This window comes from Podarcis filfolensis (assembly GCF_964270895.1).
Source record: "Podarcis filfolensis genome assembly, chromosome: 8".
Classification (NCBI taxonomy): domain Eukaryota; kingdom Metazoa; phylum Chordata; class Lepidosauria; order Squamata; family Lacertidae; genus Podarcis; species Podarcis filfolensis.
Genome location: NC_139611.1, coordinates 22,830,768 through 22,848,520, shown reverse-complemented (window position 1 = coordinate 22,848,520; position 17,753 = coordinate 22,830,768). Strand labels below are relative to the sequence as shown.

General features: G+C 45.1%; 1 protein-coding gene and 1 long non-coding RNA gene across 6 annotated transcripts in view; one reads left to right on the top strand and one right to left on the bottom strand.

Annotated features, from left to right (window-relative positions):
• MEGF6 (multiple EGF like domains 6) overlaps window positions 1–17,753 on the top strand; it is a 206,646-nt gene that overhangs the window by 101,990 nt on the left and 86,903 nt on the right. Inside the window, exon 1 of one of the 5 annotated variants that reach the window (XM_083628417.1) lies at window positions 11,173–11,677. The exons of the other annotated variants lie outside the window; for them this stretch is intronic. Within the exon in view, the coding sequence (XP_083484543.1) occupies window positions 11,503–11,677 (175 nt within the window). The 5' untranslated portion in view covers window positions 11,173–11,502. Of the gene's footprint in view, window positions 1–11,172; window positions 11,678–17,753 lie in introns of those variants that run through there. 5 annotated transcript variants of the gene reach the window in all.
• Window positions 1–17,753, bottom strand: part of LOC310769585 — a 276,754-nt gene that overhangs the window by 247,052 nt on the left and 11,949 nt on the right. The window lies entirely within an intron of this gene.

Genomic DNA, 17,753 nt, shown 5'->3' with positions numbered 1-17,753 from the left:
AAATGGCCCGCAAAGGCAGTCAAACACCTTCCACTCACTGTGATCTTTACTCCTGGGTGCCTCCTTTCTTCCTCTGCTTACTGGTTTTCTTCTGCAAAATATCCCCCATTATGGAAGCAGCAAACTTCCCTGCCATTAGTCTTAAGTTTGCAGTGCGTTTCTTTCTCCCCCTCATTCCAGTTTCTCTTTTCCAGTGGTGAATTTTCACTGCTGTTTTGGGTCATCTAGACCATCTGTTCCGTTCCCCCAGCTATTTCACAGTGCCATCTCCCTACCCCAGCAACAGTTCGAGGTATTATTGGTTGGACCTTCATTGAGTAATAAATAATAATAATAATAATAATAATAATAATAATAATAATAATTTATTTGTACCCCACCCATCTGGCTGGGTTTCCCCAGCCACTCTGGGTGGCTTCCAGCAAAGATAAAAAATACATTAAATGTCACACATTAAAAACTTCCCTGAACAGGGCTGCCTTCAGATGTCTTCTAAATGTTAGGTAGTTGTTTATCTCTTTGACATCTGATATGAGGGCATTCCACAGGGCGGGTGCCACTACCGAGAAGGCCCTCTGCCTGGTTCCCTATAGCTTTGCTTCTCTCAGTGAGGGAACTGCCAGAAGGCCCCCAGCGCTGGACCTCAGCGTCTGGGCAGAACGATTGGGGTGGAGATGCTCCTTCAGGTATACTGGGCTGAGGCTGTTTAGGGCTTTAAAGTTACACAGCTAGGGTCAATTTCAGTTTCTGAAACCAGTCAATTTCAGCTTATCATTTTTCCAGTCTGAATTCCAGAGGAAAGCAATAGTGGTGAGAGAGACAAGTGGAGCAGGGTGCTCGTATTAAGCTGCACGTGTGAATGGGAACACAGGAAGCTTCCTTGTACTGAGTTATACCATTGGTCCAACTTGCTCAGTATTGTCTGTCATGATTGGTGGGGGCTCTTCAGAGTCTCGGGCAGAGGTCTTTCTGAGTCCCCTTACCTGGAATTGCAGGGGACTGACTTTGGGACCTTCTTTATTATTTATTTATGATTTTCAATTTTATACATTTCAATAATTCTATAATCATTTTAACATTTCCAAACTTGACTTCCTTCCCCCTCTTTCTGTGGTTCCTTAAATTTATTTTCAACATTTTCTGCATATCCAAATTAACCTAATTTGCTCATTTATTCATCTAATTTAAAGATACACTCTTATAAAACTGCAGGTTATTGCAATAATCCTCTCAATGTTCTTCTCTGTTTACAGTTTATTTGTAAATATTCAATTTACATTCTTTTATTTAAAAAAGTTTATCTTGATTTCTTATTTTTTCCGGTCAGTTTTGCCATTTCTGCATATTCCATAATTTTTTTGTACCCATTCTTCTTTTGCTGGGACTTCTTCTTCTTCTTTCCATTTTTGGGCAGGAAACATTCTTACCGCTGTAGTCACATAGATGAATAAATTTCTATACAGTTTGGGTAGTTCTGTCTCTATAATTCCCAAAAGGACCTTGGGACCTTCTGCATTCAAAGCATATCCTCCAACCACTGAGCTATGCCCCCTTTCCCAAAACAAGTGAACTCAGATTCAACACTAGCAAGAAAACCATCACATCCCCTTGTATCATATCAGGCACAAAACTTCCCAGTGAAGTCTATTTGTGCTTCCAGCTGGGAGACAGTGGAAGGAAGAAGGGATGATGAGCTTGTCAAACTGCCCATGGAGAAAAAAACTGTCTGCTGACTGTACAATTTGCTCCTTTTTTTCTGAAACAGTTCTGTGTCTTCTAGGAAATCACTTTGGCTTGGGGAAATATTGTTATGAATCAGAAGCAGGTTCGATGTGGCAATCAGTTAGCTTTGCGATTCAGAAGGCAGAGGCCACGGGTACTTAAGAATTTGGTTCTCATTTGATTCAGCCTTGCTAAAAATGACTCGAGGGTGGGTTTATTTCTTGAGCATAAAAGTGTTCTCTGGCTCCTGGCACAGGCCAGCCCAGTGTACCATTTCAAAATGGTATTCATTGCGCTCCAAAACCGCACGTTTTAATTTGGAATTTTTCCGCAGCCAATTCGATACCGCGGAAATGTCTGTGATTCTGAAAGAGAAGCTTTCCTTTCCTCGGCGGCACAATGCGACAAAGCATTCCAGAAAAGCAATTTATGCTTTTATGAGCTTTGCTGCTAAAAAGGAAAGGGGGGGAATCGTTGGGGACACAGAGTACCCCTCAGCTGCCTGTGCCCCCAAAACACCGACTGGGGGGGCTGGCTCCAGGTTTGAGGGGGCACTTGCCAGGGCCCCCCGCTCCCATTACAAAGCCCTTTAGCCCTTACCTTGGTTGTGATAGGGCTGCCTATTCTTTTGCTATGGGTGTCAACGCTGAAAATGCCGTTTTAATTAGGATTGTGTGCAGGTCCCCTGATTGGATTTGGGGCTTCATCCAGAGTTTTGGAGCAATCTCAGTCCAGCCTGAACTGGGTGCAAAGTATTTGTTGTTGTTGTTTAGTCATTTAGTTGTGTCAGACTCTTCGTCACCCCATGGACCAGAGAACACTGCCTCCCGCAGTTTGGTCAAACTCATGTTCGTAGCTTCGAGAACACTGTCCAACCATCTCGTCCTCTTCTCCTTGTGCCCTCCATCTTTCCCAACATCAGGGTCTTTTCCAGGGAGTCTTCTCTTCTCCTGAGGTGGCCAAAGTATTGGAGCCTCAGCTTCACAATCTGTCCTTCCAGTGAGCACTCAGGGCTGATTTCCTTAAGAATGGATCGGTTTGATCTTCTTGCAGTCCATGGGACTCTCAGGAGTCTCCTCCAGCACCATAATTCAAAAGCATCAATTTTTTGGCGGTCAGCCTTCTTTATGGTCCAGCTCTCACTTCCATACATCACTACTGGGAAGACCATAGCTTTAACTATATGGACCTTTGTTGGCAAGGTGATGTCTCTGCTTTTTAAGATGCTGTCTAGGTTTGTCATTGCTTTTCTCCCAGCAAAGTATTTAATTTGGGTTTTTAACCCTGATTAAACATGGTGGGAGGGGAGTAGAACATGCACACAGGCTGCCTGGACATCTCCTTCTCCTCCCCTCCTTCTCACTGCCAAACCTGCCCCCTTTTGAGCACCCTGGATTGTTCCAGGTAGGTCTGAACAGAGGCTGCCTCAATCCAATCCTGCTGTTTTTTTTTTTAAAGAAATATTTATTGAAGTTTTACAAAAACATAAATACAAGAACACATAACAAAAGAAAAAAGAAAAATAAAGATACAACATACAAAAGCAAAGAAAAAATAAGAAAAATTAAAAACAATTCCATTTTTCATAACTTAAAACTTATTTGCTTGTTTCTTTGACCTCCTCACACCTCCCCTTCTTGTATTCCCATTTAAATAATCAAATCAGCAAATCCTTACCCTCTTTCATTTATCTTAACTCTATATCTTAACATTTTATAACTCTATATTTTCATCCATTATCAATTCATTTTTGCATATTCTTATTAACTTCGTTGCTAGTACCACTTATTTCCAATCCAACATCATTTTAACATTCACTAATTTTACAATGTTTCTGCAGATAATCTTTAAATTTCTTCCAATCTTCTTCCACCAACTCTTCTCCCAGGTCTCGGATTCTGCCAGTCATTTCCGCCAATTCCATAAAGTCCATCACTTTCATCTGCCACTCTTCCAGGGTGGGTAGATCTTGTGTCTTCCAATACTTTGCAATAAGTATTCTTGCTGCTGTTGTTGCATACATAAAGAACGTTCTATCCTTCTTTGGCACCAATTGGCTGACTATGCCCAGGAGAAAGGCCTCTGGCTTCTTCAGAAAGGTATATTTAAATACCTTTTTCATTTCATTATAGATCATCTCCCAGAAAGCCTTAATCTTTGGGCACGTCCACCAAAGGTGAAAGAATGTACCTTCATTCTCTTTACATTTCCAACATTTATTATCGGGCAGATGATATATTTTTGCAAGCTTGACTGGTGTCATGTACCACCTATATATCATTTTCATAATATTCTCTCTCAAGGCATTACATGCCGTAAATTTCATACCGGTGGTCCACAATCAAGGTCGGTCCCACGGTCAAATCCTACCCTGGAAAATCCCCAGAGTTAAGAATGGAAAAATCCCCCAGCTGGGTGTGCAGTTTCAAAATTCCTCTAGGGGGACACTGTAGCAGTCATTCAAGTTACAATAAAGAGTCTTTTCCAACTTTCCAAAGTCCCCTTCAAGAAAAACAAGCAACAGTTTCAAATCCAGAGAAGACCTTTAACAAGTATCTCCTTTGCAGAGTTCGCCTTTAAAAAATTACATTGTCTATAAGTAGTGCAACTCTCAATACAACAATTCAAATGAACTTGGCAGTCCGTTCCCAGGAGTTAGATGATGGTCTCTCTCCCCCCCCTTTGTAAGTAAGAAAGTCACTTTTCCCTCTTCCCCCCCCTCCTGCAGCCTGGGGGTGGGGGAGTTCTTTACTTTGATGTTCGGATTTAGAACTTTTAAAACACCGCTCTCCAGGTCTTAGCTTAAAAAAGTCTTTGCTTTGATCTGTGTACAGAAATGGAAGGCGGACTTCCTGTTTACACCTTCCCGCTTCAGTGCCAAATTAATTCCTTTTTTCTCCTTTTAGTCCCAATTTCTTAAGCTTCACCTACTCACGGGTAGTTGTTTAGCAGCCGAATTGTCACAGGAAAAAGGTCAGCGCTCTCCGGCAACAGCTGTGCGGCTTCACCCCACGGAAAGAGCGATCGACTCTCAGCACCGCGCCAACTCCCGTTGTGCTCCGGAACCCCTTGCGGGGTCCCTTCGCTAATCCGGGGGGTGCTAAAGGTGCCCGCCGAGTCCCACGGTCACAGGCTTCTCCTGCCTGTGATTTTCGCGAGGGTCTCCGCTTCGCCGTAGTGGACAGACCCAATTTCCGCAGAGCTTCCCTCTCCAAACTAGAAGGAGACCGCCATTGCCGTTGGCGCCGCCTCCGGAAGTCAATCCAATCCTGCTGAATCCCAGGTCAACCCAGGATCTGGTGCACAACCCTAATTTTAATTCTTTCGCAATACACCTGGACTCAGGCACTGCCTGTTGTGACAGGGGTTACCTGTCCATTTCGGGTTTTCTTGGTCTCTTACTTGACCAGTTCTCCACATTTCCACATCAGTTTACAATCTTCTTTTTTTAAAGTTCCCCATGAGCAATGAGGTGTGGATGCCTTCTAATAGCGCACATTTTTCTATGCAATGCAACCTAATCTACAGATTTTTTTTGCAATGCAGTTTTCCCCAATGTAATGCATTTTTCTTTTCTTTTTGGTATATCGTTTTCACCAATACATGCTGGATCAGGCCAAAGGCCCACCTGGTCCAGCACTCTGTTCTCACCGTGGCATTTCAGAGGGTTGGACTAGATGGCGCTTGGGTGTCCCTTCCAATTCTTCAGTTCTATGATTCTATGAAATACATTCAAAGGGGAAGCCTGCAAGCGGAACGCTAGTGCAAGAGCAACTCTCTCTCTTTACATATTTAAATGTGCACTTGCATGTGTGTGTGTGTGTGTGTGTGTGTGTGTTTTAAATGCCCTCATTGTGGAAATGGGCTGGATTGGAACAATGAATGAAAATGAGTTGCAGGGAAATAAACTGACCGTACCATAGGCATCCTTTTCCTGCCACACAGGAATGGTTCGTCTCTAGCTCACTGTGTGAATAAAAGCATTGATGCTTTTGTAAAAGCCTTCAGATGCTCAGGTAACAACTTCCACAGGGAAGGCCTGCCCACCCATGAATGGACTTCAAGGAGTCAATGAGGCTAAACCTCTCCTCTTCATAGAGAACTGAGCCCAGCTAAGGGGGACGGAGCTTTGCCTTGATCTTTATCCATGCTTCCCGCTTCCCCATTCCTTTACCCCATCGTCTCCGTCACCAGCACTGAAAGGACTGGGAAAACCATCGCCCCCGCCATCATAACAGAGCAATTTGCCCGATAATCTTGTCTTTCAACAGGTTGTATTAATAAAAAAAAACCACGGAAGGTTTGCTTGTGTATCTGCCGCTCGGGCATGTGGGTGGGTTTCGATTTCTTCAGCCGCCAAAGAGAGCTTCTGTGACTGATTAATGGGCAGAGGCGGGGGGGGGGGGGAAGAGGGAGAGTATATGTCTCAGCAGAGTAACATTTGCATTTAATTGTTCTCGCAAGAACACGCAAGAAAGTGCAGCGAGGATACTTGCTGGGTTCCCAGCTCTGGCTCAAGCTCCCGAGGAAAGAATTCATGGTGAAAAAAGAATGAAAATAAAAAATGCCTAAGGAAATCTGGCTCCATCCAAAGAGATTGCTGCGTTGGGGGGCAGGAGCATATGGGGCAGGGAGAGGGATGTTTTAAGATTCTTAGCAAGGTTTAAGGGCCTTCTCATATGAATAAGCAGTGTCTTGATTTAAAATATCCTGACCATTGCAATGTCATTAAGAAAGCTCAAGGAGCCAGCCTATTCCTTATCCCTGCTTTTAAGTTTTTTAATTTTTAACCAAACCAAGAATGTGCAATTTTTTCTACCCTGAGGGCCACATTTCATTCCGGGCTACCTTCTGGGGACCACGGTCGAGTGGTGGGCAGGGCCAGAGGAAAAAGCGGGTGGAGCGATGAATGCAAATAATCTTTGCATGAGATGCAAACCCATGTGCGGAGGGCAGTTGTTTTATAGCCTGCATTTATAACAGGGACAGGGAAACTTTTCTGTCCTGAGGACCACATTATTTCACTGGCAAGCTATTAGGGGCTGCATGTTGGTGGTGGGTGGGGACAGGGGCCAAAGTGGGTGGGGCAGAAGTCATGCTTCTTATCTTTGTACAGGGCCAATGAGATGTGTGGCCTAGGGAGGGTTGCATTGGCCTGGGCAGTCTCAACAACCTGTTAGAGAGAGGTATAGTCATGGCTTGGTAAAGGTAAAGGGACCCTGACCGTTAGGTCCAGTCGCGACCGACTCTGGGGTTGCGGCGCTCATCTCGCTTTATTGGCCGAGGGAGCCGGCATACAGCTTCCCGGTCATGTGGCCAGCATGACTAAGCTACATCTGGCGAACCAGAGCAGCGCACGGAAACGCCGTTTACCTTCCGCTGGAGCGGTACTTATTTATCTACTTGCACTTTGACATGCTTTCGAACTGCTAGGTTGGCAGGAGCAGGGACTGAGCAATGGGAGCTCACCCCATTGCGGGGATTCGAACCGCTGACCTTCCGATCGTCAAGTCTTAGGCTCTGTGGTTTAACCCACAGCGCCATAGTCATGGCTTGAGACTAGGTTAAATATTGTCTCCAGTTGTTATGGACTGAAACTAAGCTGCCACCTTTTGGCTTGTCCTTGCATCTCCCTCCTTTTTCCTACGCAGTCTTTATTTACTTACTTAATAAGTATGAAATTATTTCATAAAATTCATGCACAGCTTGATGGTTAAAAAAAAGAAAGTAGTTTACAAAGAGAGGAAAACAATAAAATTACCAGCAAGAGCAGTAAAGACAACTCTTTTGAAACATTCAGATGATAAAATCAGCAATAAACTAAAAACAGATCAAGCATTCTGCATGTCTGGGTCGGCTTGTCTAAACAAAAACAGTTCACAGCAGACGCCAAGAAGGGCACAGGGGAAAGCGCCTGAAGCACAGGGAAAAGGGTACAGGGAATTCCAGCGAAGGTGCTACCAGATTAGAATTACAGAACCAAACAATTGTAGAGTTGGAAGGGACCCCAAAGCTCATCTAGTCCAACCCCCTGCAATGCAGGAATTCTGACCTGGGTGGGCTCAAACCACCTACTGACCCATTGTGCCCCCGAGGAATAAAATACCAATTTCTTACAAATTAAAAACGAGTGTTGTGTGGCACCTGTAACACTACTGTGCAGATCGATGCAAGGCAATGGATGCTGCTGTGTTCTCCAAGAAACAGCCTCTTGTTCTGAGCCTATGAAGTGAGTAACCTTGTCTTCTATTACCTGAGAATTTAACAAGGAGCATGCAAGGCCACCTTTTGCCCCTGGGCTGGAGGTTCCCCACCCCGATCTTCAGAATCATGCCTAGTAGTGTTTTGGGTAAATTAAATCAATGCAGACAGAAAAGGAAGGAATTGTGCAAGTATCTGGAAGAAGCCCAGGGCTGATTAATTTGTGCAGTCAAATCCATGTAGGCGTCTCTGCTTCAGGCTGTTACCTGGAAGTGTAACTATTTTATATATACAGTGGTACCTCGGGTTAAGAACTTAATTTGTTCTGGAGGTCCATTCTTAACCTGAAACTGTTCTTAACCTTGAGGTACCACTTTAGCTAATGGGGCCTCCTGCTGCTGCTGAGCAATTTCTGTTCTCATTCTGAAGCAAAGTTCTTAACCTGAGGTACTATTTCTGGGTTAGCGGAGTCTGTAACCTGAAGTGTCTGTAACCTGAAGTGTCTGTAACCTGAGGTACCACTGTATATAATTGTTCCAAGAGCAAGTTCTGCCTTTACGTTATTCAAAAAAGTTCTGTGTGTTCACTGTTCTGTTGCCACGTTCATTCCAGAGGCAGGTTGCTGCATGGCTTCATATTTCCCAAGAGAACCCTCTGTTCTTTGCCGGCTTGCACCAGGGTGCCCATCCAAATAACGTTGGGTGGGTGTGACGCAGGCAGTCACGCCCTGAAAGGTTTGACAGATTCCTTCCTGCATAACATGCGCGGAGCAGTGGGTGTGCTTAGCCGAGTGTGTGCACGGAGCACACAAAAGCCGCTCGTCTTGGCAGCGTACCCTTTCCGCACGGCCTCACCCAACCATGAGTGAGCATGTGGTCAGATGCGTACGATTCAAGGCTGTGAAGCTGGATGACTCACTGAGTGCCCCCACCGCCCACCCCTGTTCAGAAATATGTGTGGATTGCTGTTCACGCATGGATTAGTGCAGATAGTTGGGTCTTAGTGGGGCAGGCCAGTTCTTGTTGTCAAGGTAAGATGAAAAGAGCTTTTGAGGAGCCAGCAGGGAATCCTCGCTAGCACTAGGACTTGTGGACAGCCAATGGCTCTGAAGGTTGGGAGATCCAGGGCAGATAGAAGAAAGGACTTCTTCATGCAGCTCATAGTTAGACCACGGAACTCACTCCCACAAGATGCCGTGATGGCAACCAACTTGGAGATCTTCAGAAGGTTGACAAATTCATGGCGGATAAGGCTTCCAATGGCTACTAGCTGGGATGTCTATGTTCTCTTTCCACTGTCAGAGGCAGGGTGCCTCCAAGGACCAGTTTCTGGAAACCACAGGAAGGGAGAGTGCTGTTGTGCTCAAGTCCTGTTTGTGGGGTTCCCAAAGGCATCCAGTTGGCCACTATGAGAACAGGATGTTGGCCATTGGCATGATCCAGCAGGCTCTGCTTATGTGGGTTGTATCCTGCTGAATCCTACTCAAAACAGACCTATTGAAACTAATAAGCCTAAATTAGTCATAGGTCTTAAGTTACTGAATGGGTCTACTGTGAGTAAGACTTGCACTGGATACAACTCAATGTCTCCCATGAACAGGCTTTGAAGTGGCCCAGTCTGTCAAATACTGCGCCGGATAAATGATATTTGCACCCTGTATACACAATGCCTTTTGTATCCCAAGGAATACCAATTCAATACCAGTCAACAAAGAGTCTTTACATTCCAAGTCCCTAAATTTAACTATGCAACTTTGAGAAAATATGGAAAAAATATATAAAATCACCCAAGACTGTGTTTATAAGGCTGCAAATGAAATGGGATATTTATTAGTCCATATTTTTATTTTATTTTAAATCCTAATAGGCTACACTCCCAAACCTTTGGGTTTCCAAGCTCAGTTGAAAGTGTTGCATTTTGCATTTGAAACCCCAAGCTACTTATTGATCTGCTTGCCCCCACAACATCCCTGCCCACAATTTAAGATTTGCTTCAAAGGCTCTTCCCATAGGTTGATTGGGTGGGTGGGCCACGAGGATTCTAGGGCTGTGGGATTCCCTTCCATCAGACCCATGTCAAATCTCAAATCTCTACGTTGCTAGCTTTTCAGACATACCTGAAAATCTATCTTTCCCCCTCCACTTGGTCTTCTGGTCATTATGCAGATTAGCTGGGCGATGAGTCTGACTGAGTTATTTTTTTTCTGACACTCTTTTTCTCTCTGTGTCTGTCTGTGTGTGTTGCTGAGTTGTAGTTTCAAGTTTTTCAATTTCATATTACTGTTTTAATCCTTGTGTCATTACTGATTGCATTTATTTATGGGTGGGCATTTATTTATTTAGAAAATGTACAAACCTAAAAAAACACACATCAAACAAACCTCCAAATGGTGTACAAGTCTTATTTTATATAAAGTGTGATTAAAATATGCAGACCAATTTGTCCAGAAAAAAGAGAACAATAATAATAGGTTGCATCTAATGTTAGTCCCCCCCAGAGTGGATCAATGGACAATATTGGACATGGCTAGATACATTGATTTCAATGGGTCTACCCTGAGTAGGGCTAACCTGATAAGAATGGGTTGTAGCCAGCCTTAGTCACAGTGGTGAGCCTGTTTGTCGTGTCCATTATTTTCAATGGGTCTTCTTTGCATAGGACTAATACAACCCTTGCTATTTGGTGTGACTTTCTCCCATTTGGTTTTGAAATATTCAGTTGGGGAATATTTCATTGTCTCAAAAAGCAAAACTCCTTCCCAGAGTATGTGTGTGTGTGTGCGTGTGTGTGTTGGAGAGAGAGAGAGAGAGAGAGAACACTTTGGAATATTTCACTGATTCTAAGCAGGACTTTCCAAAATGTGGTGTTGATTTAAAGACCGCCCTCCCCTTTCCCCCCTGACTCTCCTGGTTTCTTTTCTTGTTTACATGGCCAATTTTAGAATCCAGATTGGCCCCAAGCCAGGAACTCAATAATGCCCCAGAGCCCATCAGCCAGAATTCCTTTGCTTCTCAGGCATAATTTTGTGTGTGTGTGTGTGATGCAGTGTCACACTTTTTTCTTTTCTTTTCTTAGAGTAGCCTGGATAGAACAGGGGAGAGAAAGATAATTTGTGTTGTGAGAGAGAAGAAGGGGGCAGAAAAGCCACTGTGGGTTTGGTCTTTTTTACCTGCAGGGGGCGGATCGAAAGTTGAGAACATTCACTTTTTTTTATAGAGGAGTCCGTGTGGGAGGGTTGCTCTGAAAAGCCTCCTCCCCAACGACATGTGTGCTTGTAAGCAAGCGGGTGGCTGTTTCACAGGGACATGGTGTGTACATCAGGGCATCCTCACCGAAGGAATTTGTCTCCAAGCTGCAAACAATAGCAACGTTTGAGCAGAGAGGAGAGGGATTTGCTCTGCAACTCTCTCTCTCTCTCTCTCTTTTAAAAGCATTTCCCATGCATGCACATGGAAACCTTGCAGCTTAACCGTTTTCCTTCTGCTGCGCTGGGGTCTGGCTTTTCTTAAACCTCTCCACCACCACCCCTGCACTTTTTTAAAAAAATTAATTAATTAAAATCGGATTAGGTTTTGTGCTATGGGACACAAGCAGCCGGCAGAGTTTTGGATACTGCTATTCTGCTGTGCAGCTGTTTTGCACAGCATCCCCCAAGCTACCGCCCTGCACTACCGCTACCTCTGGAGAAACTGTTACCCGTGCTATTTGGGGCAGGCAGGATACGGCAGCGTGGGCCACTCTGAGCGGAGGCCAGGTAAGGTACAGCTTGTTTTGTTCACAACTCCAGGGGCGCTGTTGGCTGCCTGTACAACAGCATAGCTTTTTAAATGCATGAATCTTTTTTTCTCTCCCCTGCCTCGGGACAGGTATCATAGGATCCCGGCTGATTCTTATTATTTTGTTTCCAAATGACAGCAGTTATGATTGGCCTTCCTTGACTGGCAGGGATGGGCCCTTTAATCCTGAACTGCATTTCACTAATCAACTTGATTGATAGTTTGCTATTGGCACATATATATATGATGAGAGGTGACTTTTGGATGGGAAGAGCAGTTTGAGAGTGGAATGGGCTCCCACAGAAGGTGGCGGACTCTCCTTCATGGCAGATTTTAAAACAGAGATTGGATGGCCATCTGTCAGGGATATGATTCTTGCATTTTCAGAGAGTTGGACGATGACCCTTGGGGTCCCTTTCCAATCCTACCAAGCTGGGGTGTTTTCCATGGTATAAAGTCACATTATCCTGGGAGGGTTCACCTGTTACATTCAGGGAGTATACAGTGTGTATACACAGTCGTTAGTTAAGAAAACTATTTATAGATCCTTAATTCATAAAGAAAGCATTGAAACAGTTCACAGCAATGCTACCTAAAACCGTACAATATAAACCAGATATAAAAAGTTAAAATCAGAAATCAGGAAACTATTATTAATTGCCTGTGTAAGCCTGACAGCGCAGAAAAAGTTTTCACCAGGTGTTGGAAAGCTGATGCAGAAGGCGCCTTCTGAATCTCTATTGGCAGAGTGTTTCACAGGACCAGGCCAATAGCACTAAAGGCTGGGTTCCCTTTTGTTGTCAAATAAGCCTCGCCAACTCTGGCAATGACCAGCAACGCACTGGTAGATGATCTCCGTGACTGAGTTGAAATATGAGGGTTCAGGTGATCCCTAAGTTACCTAGGACCTAAGTTGTTCAGGGCTTTGTAAATTAATTAGTTAAGCTGTACACGCATGTGGGCATTCACACGCAACATCTAAGTAGGGTATTGTCTACGCTATAGTTTAGCAGTACAGCTCAACCACATGTGCTCTTCCACACAAAGTCTTAGGCGTGTGTGGAGACAGCTTGTGCCTGTGTTCGGTGTAATGTGTGAACAAGCTTATTCAGCCAACCCATTGGTTCAGAAAGCCAACTATTATCTGTGCTGACAGGCAGAGGCTCTCTGGAGTCTCAGATAGAGATATTTCCTTTTTTCAAACTGCAGAATTTGGGGATTGAACCTCAAACTTTCTGTGTGTAAAGCAGATGCTCTATCATGAACCTACAGCCCTTAAGATATAGAAGCATTTGAATCTGCCTTGTACTGTCAGACTATTGGTCCATCTAGTGCAGTGTTGCCTACACTATATCTGTGTCACTTCCGCATAGTCTCATCCGTCTCATATCTTCATTGATCTGCAATATTTCTCTCTATATAATAAAAATGTAAGGATGTCATCATGCAGCCCCATTGGAGTGTGCTTTCGTGCCTGACTGTGTAGTGGCAGCTTCTGAGCAGCTGTAACTGAGAAAGCCAGGCAAAATTGTTCATGGCTGCAGCTCTGGAACATCCCATTTTTGTTTTCTGTTCTGAAAAGTGCTAAAGGAGCACTGGCAGCTATTGCGGAGGGGGGCACTGTGCCAAGTGTGCCAACCAGCAAGCTTCCTCTGCAGAGTGGTAGAGCGGAATAAAAGGCAACAACAAATCATCTTCTGAGGCATAAATGGCCCCTGTTCACATGGAAAGAAAAGAACCAGAGGATTTGCAATGTAAAAGTAAAGTTCCCCTGTCTCCGCCACCCTGTTAATAGCTTGGAGCACATTTCCTGCAAGAACAAGCTAAAAGGTTTCGGCCTTTATAGTGCACACATGCATGTGCGTGCACTTCTATGTTTTAAAGGTGACTTAGGGCTCCTCCAGTTGACCTATTTACTGAGCATTCCTCCTGATTTGCTTGCACAAGGATTATGCAGCATTTAGATCATTTCTGGTCTCTAGTGAGCATTTGTTGTAATTTATTTACTTACTGTTTATTTAAGTAACGTACTTCCGTCTCACCTTTCTCCCAAACTGGAATACAAGCCAGCTTGTGACATTAAAAAATAAAATCAGTTATAAAATAAAGAAGGCTAAAACCAACAAGTTAAAAGCATCAATTAAAACACAGCACAATGCAACTAAAACCAGTATTTAAAATGGTGTTTGTCCCAACAGCCATTCAATGATCAGCATAGCCTGCACCTTAGTTTCCAAAGGCCTGTCTGAACAGGAAGGTAAGAAGGAAGGCAGGCAGAAAGAGAATGAGGAGGGAGCCAGTCTGGCCTCCCTTGGGAGGGAATTCAGCAATACAGTCATACCTCATGTTACGTTTGCTTCATGTTACGCTTTTTCAGGTTGCGTCCCGTGGTGACCCAGAAGTACTGGAAAGGGTTACTTCTGGGTTTCGCCCTTCGTGCATGCGCACAAGCACCAAATTGCGACACGCACCTGCACAGATACGGCGCTTCAGGTTGTGGGCTTTTCAGGTTGCGAACAGGCCTCCGGAACGGATCCCGTTCGCAACCAGAGATACCACTGTATAGGAGCAGGAACATTATATAACAATGAGCATTCATTCTGTATCCGTTTGGATGTGCTTGCATTGCTTCACCCCAGTTTTCAATGCATTTGAAAATTGCATTTGACGTGTGTCGGACTAGGACCTGGGAGAGACCAGGGTTCAAATGCCTCCTTAGCCTCATAGGCACCGATTCCTATGGGCCAAGGCAGTTCCCCTCATGTATTTTTTAAAGGGACTGGGCTCCCTCAATTTTCAGAGGGTGTTTGGCTCCACCCCCTGGCTTCCTGTGACATCACATATGCGACATCATGCTTCCCTTACATGTCCTCTGAAGAAGTCGTCACCTCTTCTTGACCACGAAGATCACCTTGGTGGCCAGTCACTCACACGGAGCCTGACCTACCTCACGGGGTTGCTGTGGGGATTAAATAAGGAGGAAGAGGAGCATGTAAACCACCATGAGCTCCAGGGTGCAACAAGTAAATAATAAACAGAATGCATCTCCCCATCATTCTTCAAGCCTGTTTCTTCTCTTTTCATAGATTTGTGGCTCTCGGGCAACATTGTCCTTGAATCCACTTTAATTGCACAAACTGAAATTTCCCAGCAAGGTTTAGGTTTTGCAGCTCTGCGTAAGTCCTGCGAGCTATATTGGTTCTCATTTGAGGAGTGGCTCACAGCTCCAGTGCCAGAGAGGTCTGCGCACCCCTTGGCTGCAGTGGTGCCCCTGGGCCATGGCAGTCTGTGCTGATGTCTGCCTCTGCCTGGCACTTTTGCCACGTTTTCTTGGGTTCTGCTGGAGCCAAAGAATTTGCACAGAGCCTAGTCAAAGAAGTTGATCAACATGATTAATCTGGTTTAAGGGTGTTTTTGTGCCCATGCCTTTGAGGGGCGGGGGAATCACTTTAATTATCAATTGGCATGTCATTCCTGCCCCAGCTCCTTCCCATTTCCTTCATTCATAACTTCAAGCAAAGGTTTCTGTTGCTTCAGGTTTGTAATCGGAGCAGGTGAGCTGAGGACGCCTGTCCTCGCCAGGGATGGGCCAGTCTGTCAATTGTGGTTTCGGTCTCATTTTTTCAGTCTCTCCTTTTTCCAGCCTGCAGCTCATCTGTCTACATTTCCCCATCATTTTGGAAACTCCTTGTTAAAACAAATGTCCCTGTGAAAACCCAGCAGCATTTTAGTGCAAATTTCTCCTAATATATACATTTTTGGTATGGCATTTTGCTGAATTTGTGCATGTTTGCAAAGTGATTCCCCCCAACACAATGCATTTTGGAATGCTATTTTCACAAATATACACATTTCTTTTTTTACACACTTCACCCCAGTATATGCATTTTTGTACATTTGATTACGTGCCTGCAAGATTCAGAGAAGTATGAATTTCAAAGTGTGGTCAGACGTATACATGAACAGGAGCATGTGCTTATCACGCGACAGGAGGGGAGTCCAGGCATTAAAAGAGCACGGAAGCAGTGTGGGCTAGCCCAGCCACACCCACTGACCATGCAACCCTGCTTGGCATAGAGGTCCTGCATATATTGAGGGACAGTGGTACCCATCAGCCACATCCTGCTGCCACACCCATCACCGATGCCCCTCACCAGCCATGTGCCATGTGCCGATTACAAACCTCTCTCGTGTGGAGGGCCTTTGTGGGGCTCCTTTGCCTGCCCTTCTAGCAGGGTCATGGTTGATGGGTGGCTCTCCCCTTCAGTACGTAAGGGGGCCCCATTCCTACCTTAATCCAAACCGTTAGCTGTTATCTGTTTGGTTGGAGGAGCGGATCAATACCAATAATAATAATAATAATAATAATAAACCCTCTTGTTGGCCCAGTAATCATCCAAGCCCTTTCGATGGGCTAATCTTAGAAACTCGTTCACGCCAAACGCCTTTCAGCCACAAGGGTAATGGCATTCTATTCTATTGTAACCGTTTTACTTCTGCCTCATCTGCCCTCACTAATTATCCCTGTGTGCTATCCATGCGCTGCGCATTTTAAACATTGCTCTCGCACTCATCGTTGTCGGAATACGCTGCCGAGGAAAAATCCCAACGTATGCAAGACTGGCCAATTATGCTAATGAAGATTCGGTTATGAAAATTAAGAGGTGGGAGGGTGAGACCAGCAGCCCGCTCTGCACTCACCCCGGGGGTCCCAAAAAATCTTTTCTCCGCCGGGAGCCTCTCCTTCAGGATCTGAAAAAGGGGTGATGTTCCCTCTGGTCAACTGGTCAATGAGATATAGTGGGAAGGACTGCAGCTTAGTGGTAAAGCATCAGCTTTGCATGCAGGAAGTTCCTAGTTCGATCCCTGACAACCCCGCTTTCAGCTGAGTGAAATGTCTTCATGAGACCTTGGAGAAACACGGCTACACATTGTAGACCAGTGTTCTTCAAACTTGGGTCCCCTGATGCCATTTGGACAACTAGTCCCATCATCCCTGACCCCTGGCTATGCTGGCTGGGGAGGATGGGGACCCAGTGTTGACAAATACACTCTTGAGCCACATGGACTTAATGGTCTGATTCTGTAAAGACAGCTTCCTATATTTGTAGCTGCTAGACCACCTGCTTGCTGGCAATTGACACCAACAGCATTAAGCCAGTATGGGCTACAGGTGGGTAGGGTTGGGGCTGATTAGAGGCTACAAGCCTTTTACTGCCTTTGGTGGTTTAGCAGCCTGAGCAATCTGAAGGGAGGGAAGAGGCCAAGGAGAGACCTGAAGGCTGCCCTTTCAGGAGAATAAACTGGTGGAGAGAGGTAGGAGGTCTATTCTCTCCCTCTTCCCTGTGCCCTCTGATCTGACAAGAAGATAGAGAGGGAGGGTAGTCTGCTCTTGAAAGTAGCCAAGAGTAGAAGCATTGGAAGCTACCTTGTATTGAGCCAGCTGGCTGGTTCAGTTAGCTCAGTATTGTCCACGCTGACTGGCAGCAGCTCTCCAGGGTTTCGGATGGAGGCCTCTCCCATTGCTACCTGGAGATGTTGAGGTATTCCAAGCTAGGGGTGGGGAAACCTTTTTTCAGCCTGAGGGCCGCCTTCCCTCACATACAACCATCTTGGGGCCATATACTAGCATTGGGGAAAAGTGGACAAAGCATTGAGTGCAAATTTTGTCTTTCTACATTAGGCTGTTGTTGTTTAGTCGTTTAGTCGTGTCCGACTCTTCGTGACCCCATGGGCCAGAGCACGCCAGGCGCTCCTGTCTTCCACTGCCTCCTGCAGTTTGGTCAAACACATGCTGGTAGCTTGGACAACACTGTCCAACCATCTCGTCCTCTTCTCCTTGTGCCCTCCATCTTTCCCAACATCAGGGTCTTTTCCAGGGAGTCTTCTCTTCTCCTGAGGTGGCCAAAGTATTGGAGCCTCAGCTTCACAATCTGTCCTTCCAGTGAGCACTCAGGGCTGATTTCCTTAAGAATGGATAGGTTTGATCTTCTTGCAGTCCATGGGACTCTCAAGAGTCTCCTCCAGCACTATAATTCAAAAGCATCAATTCTT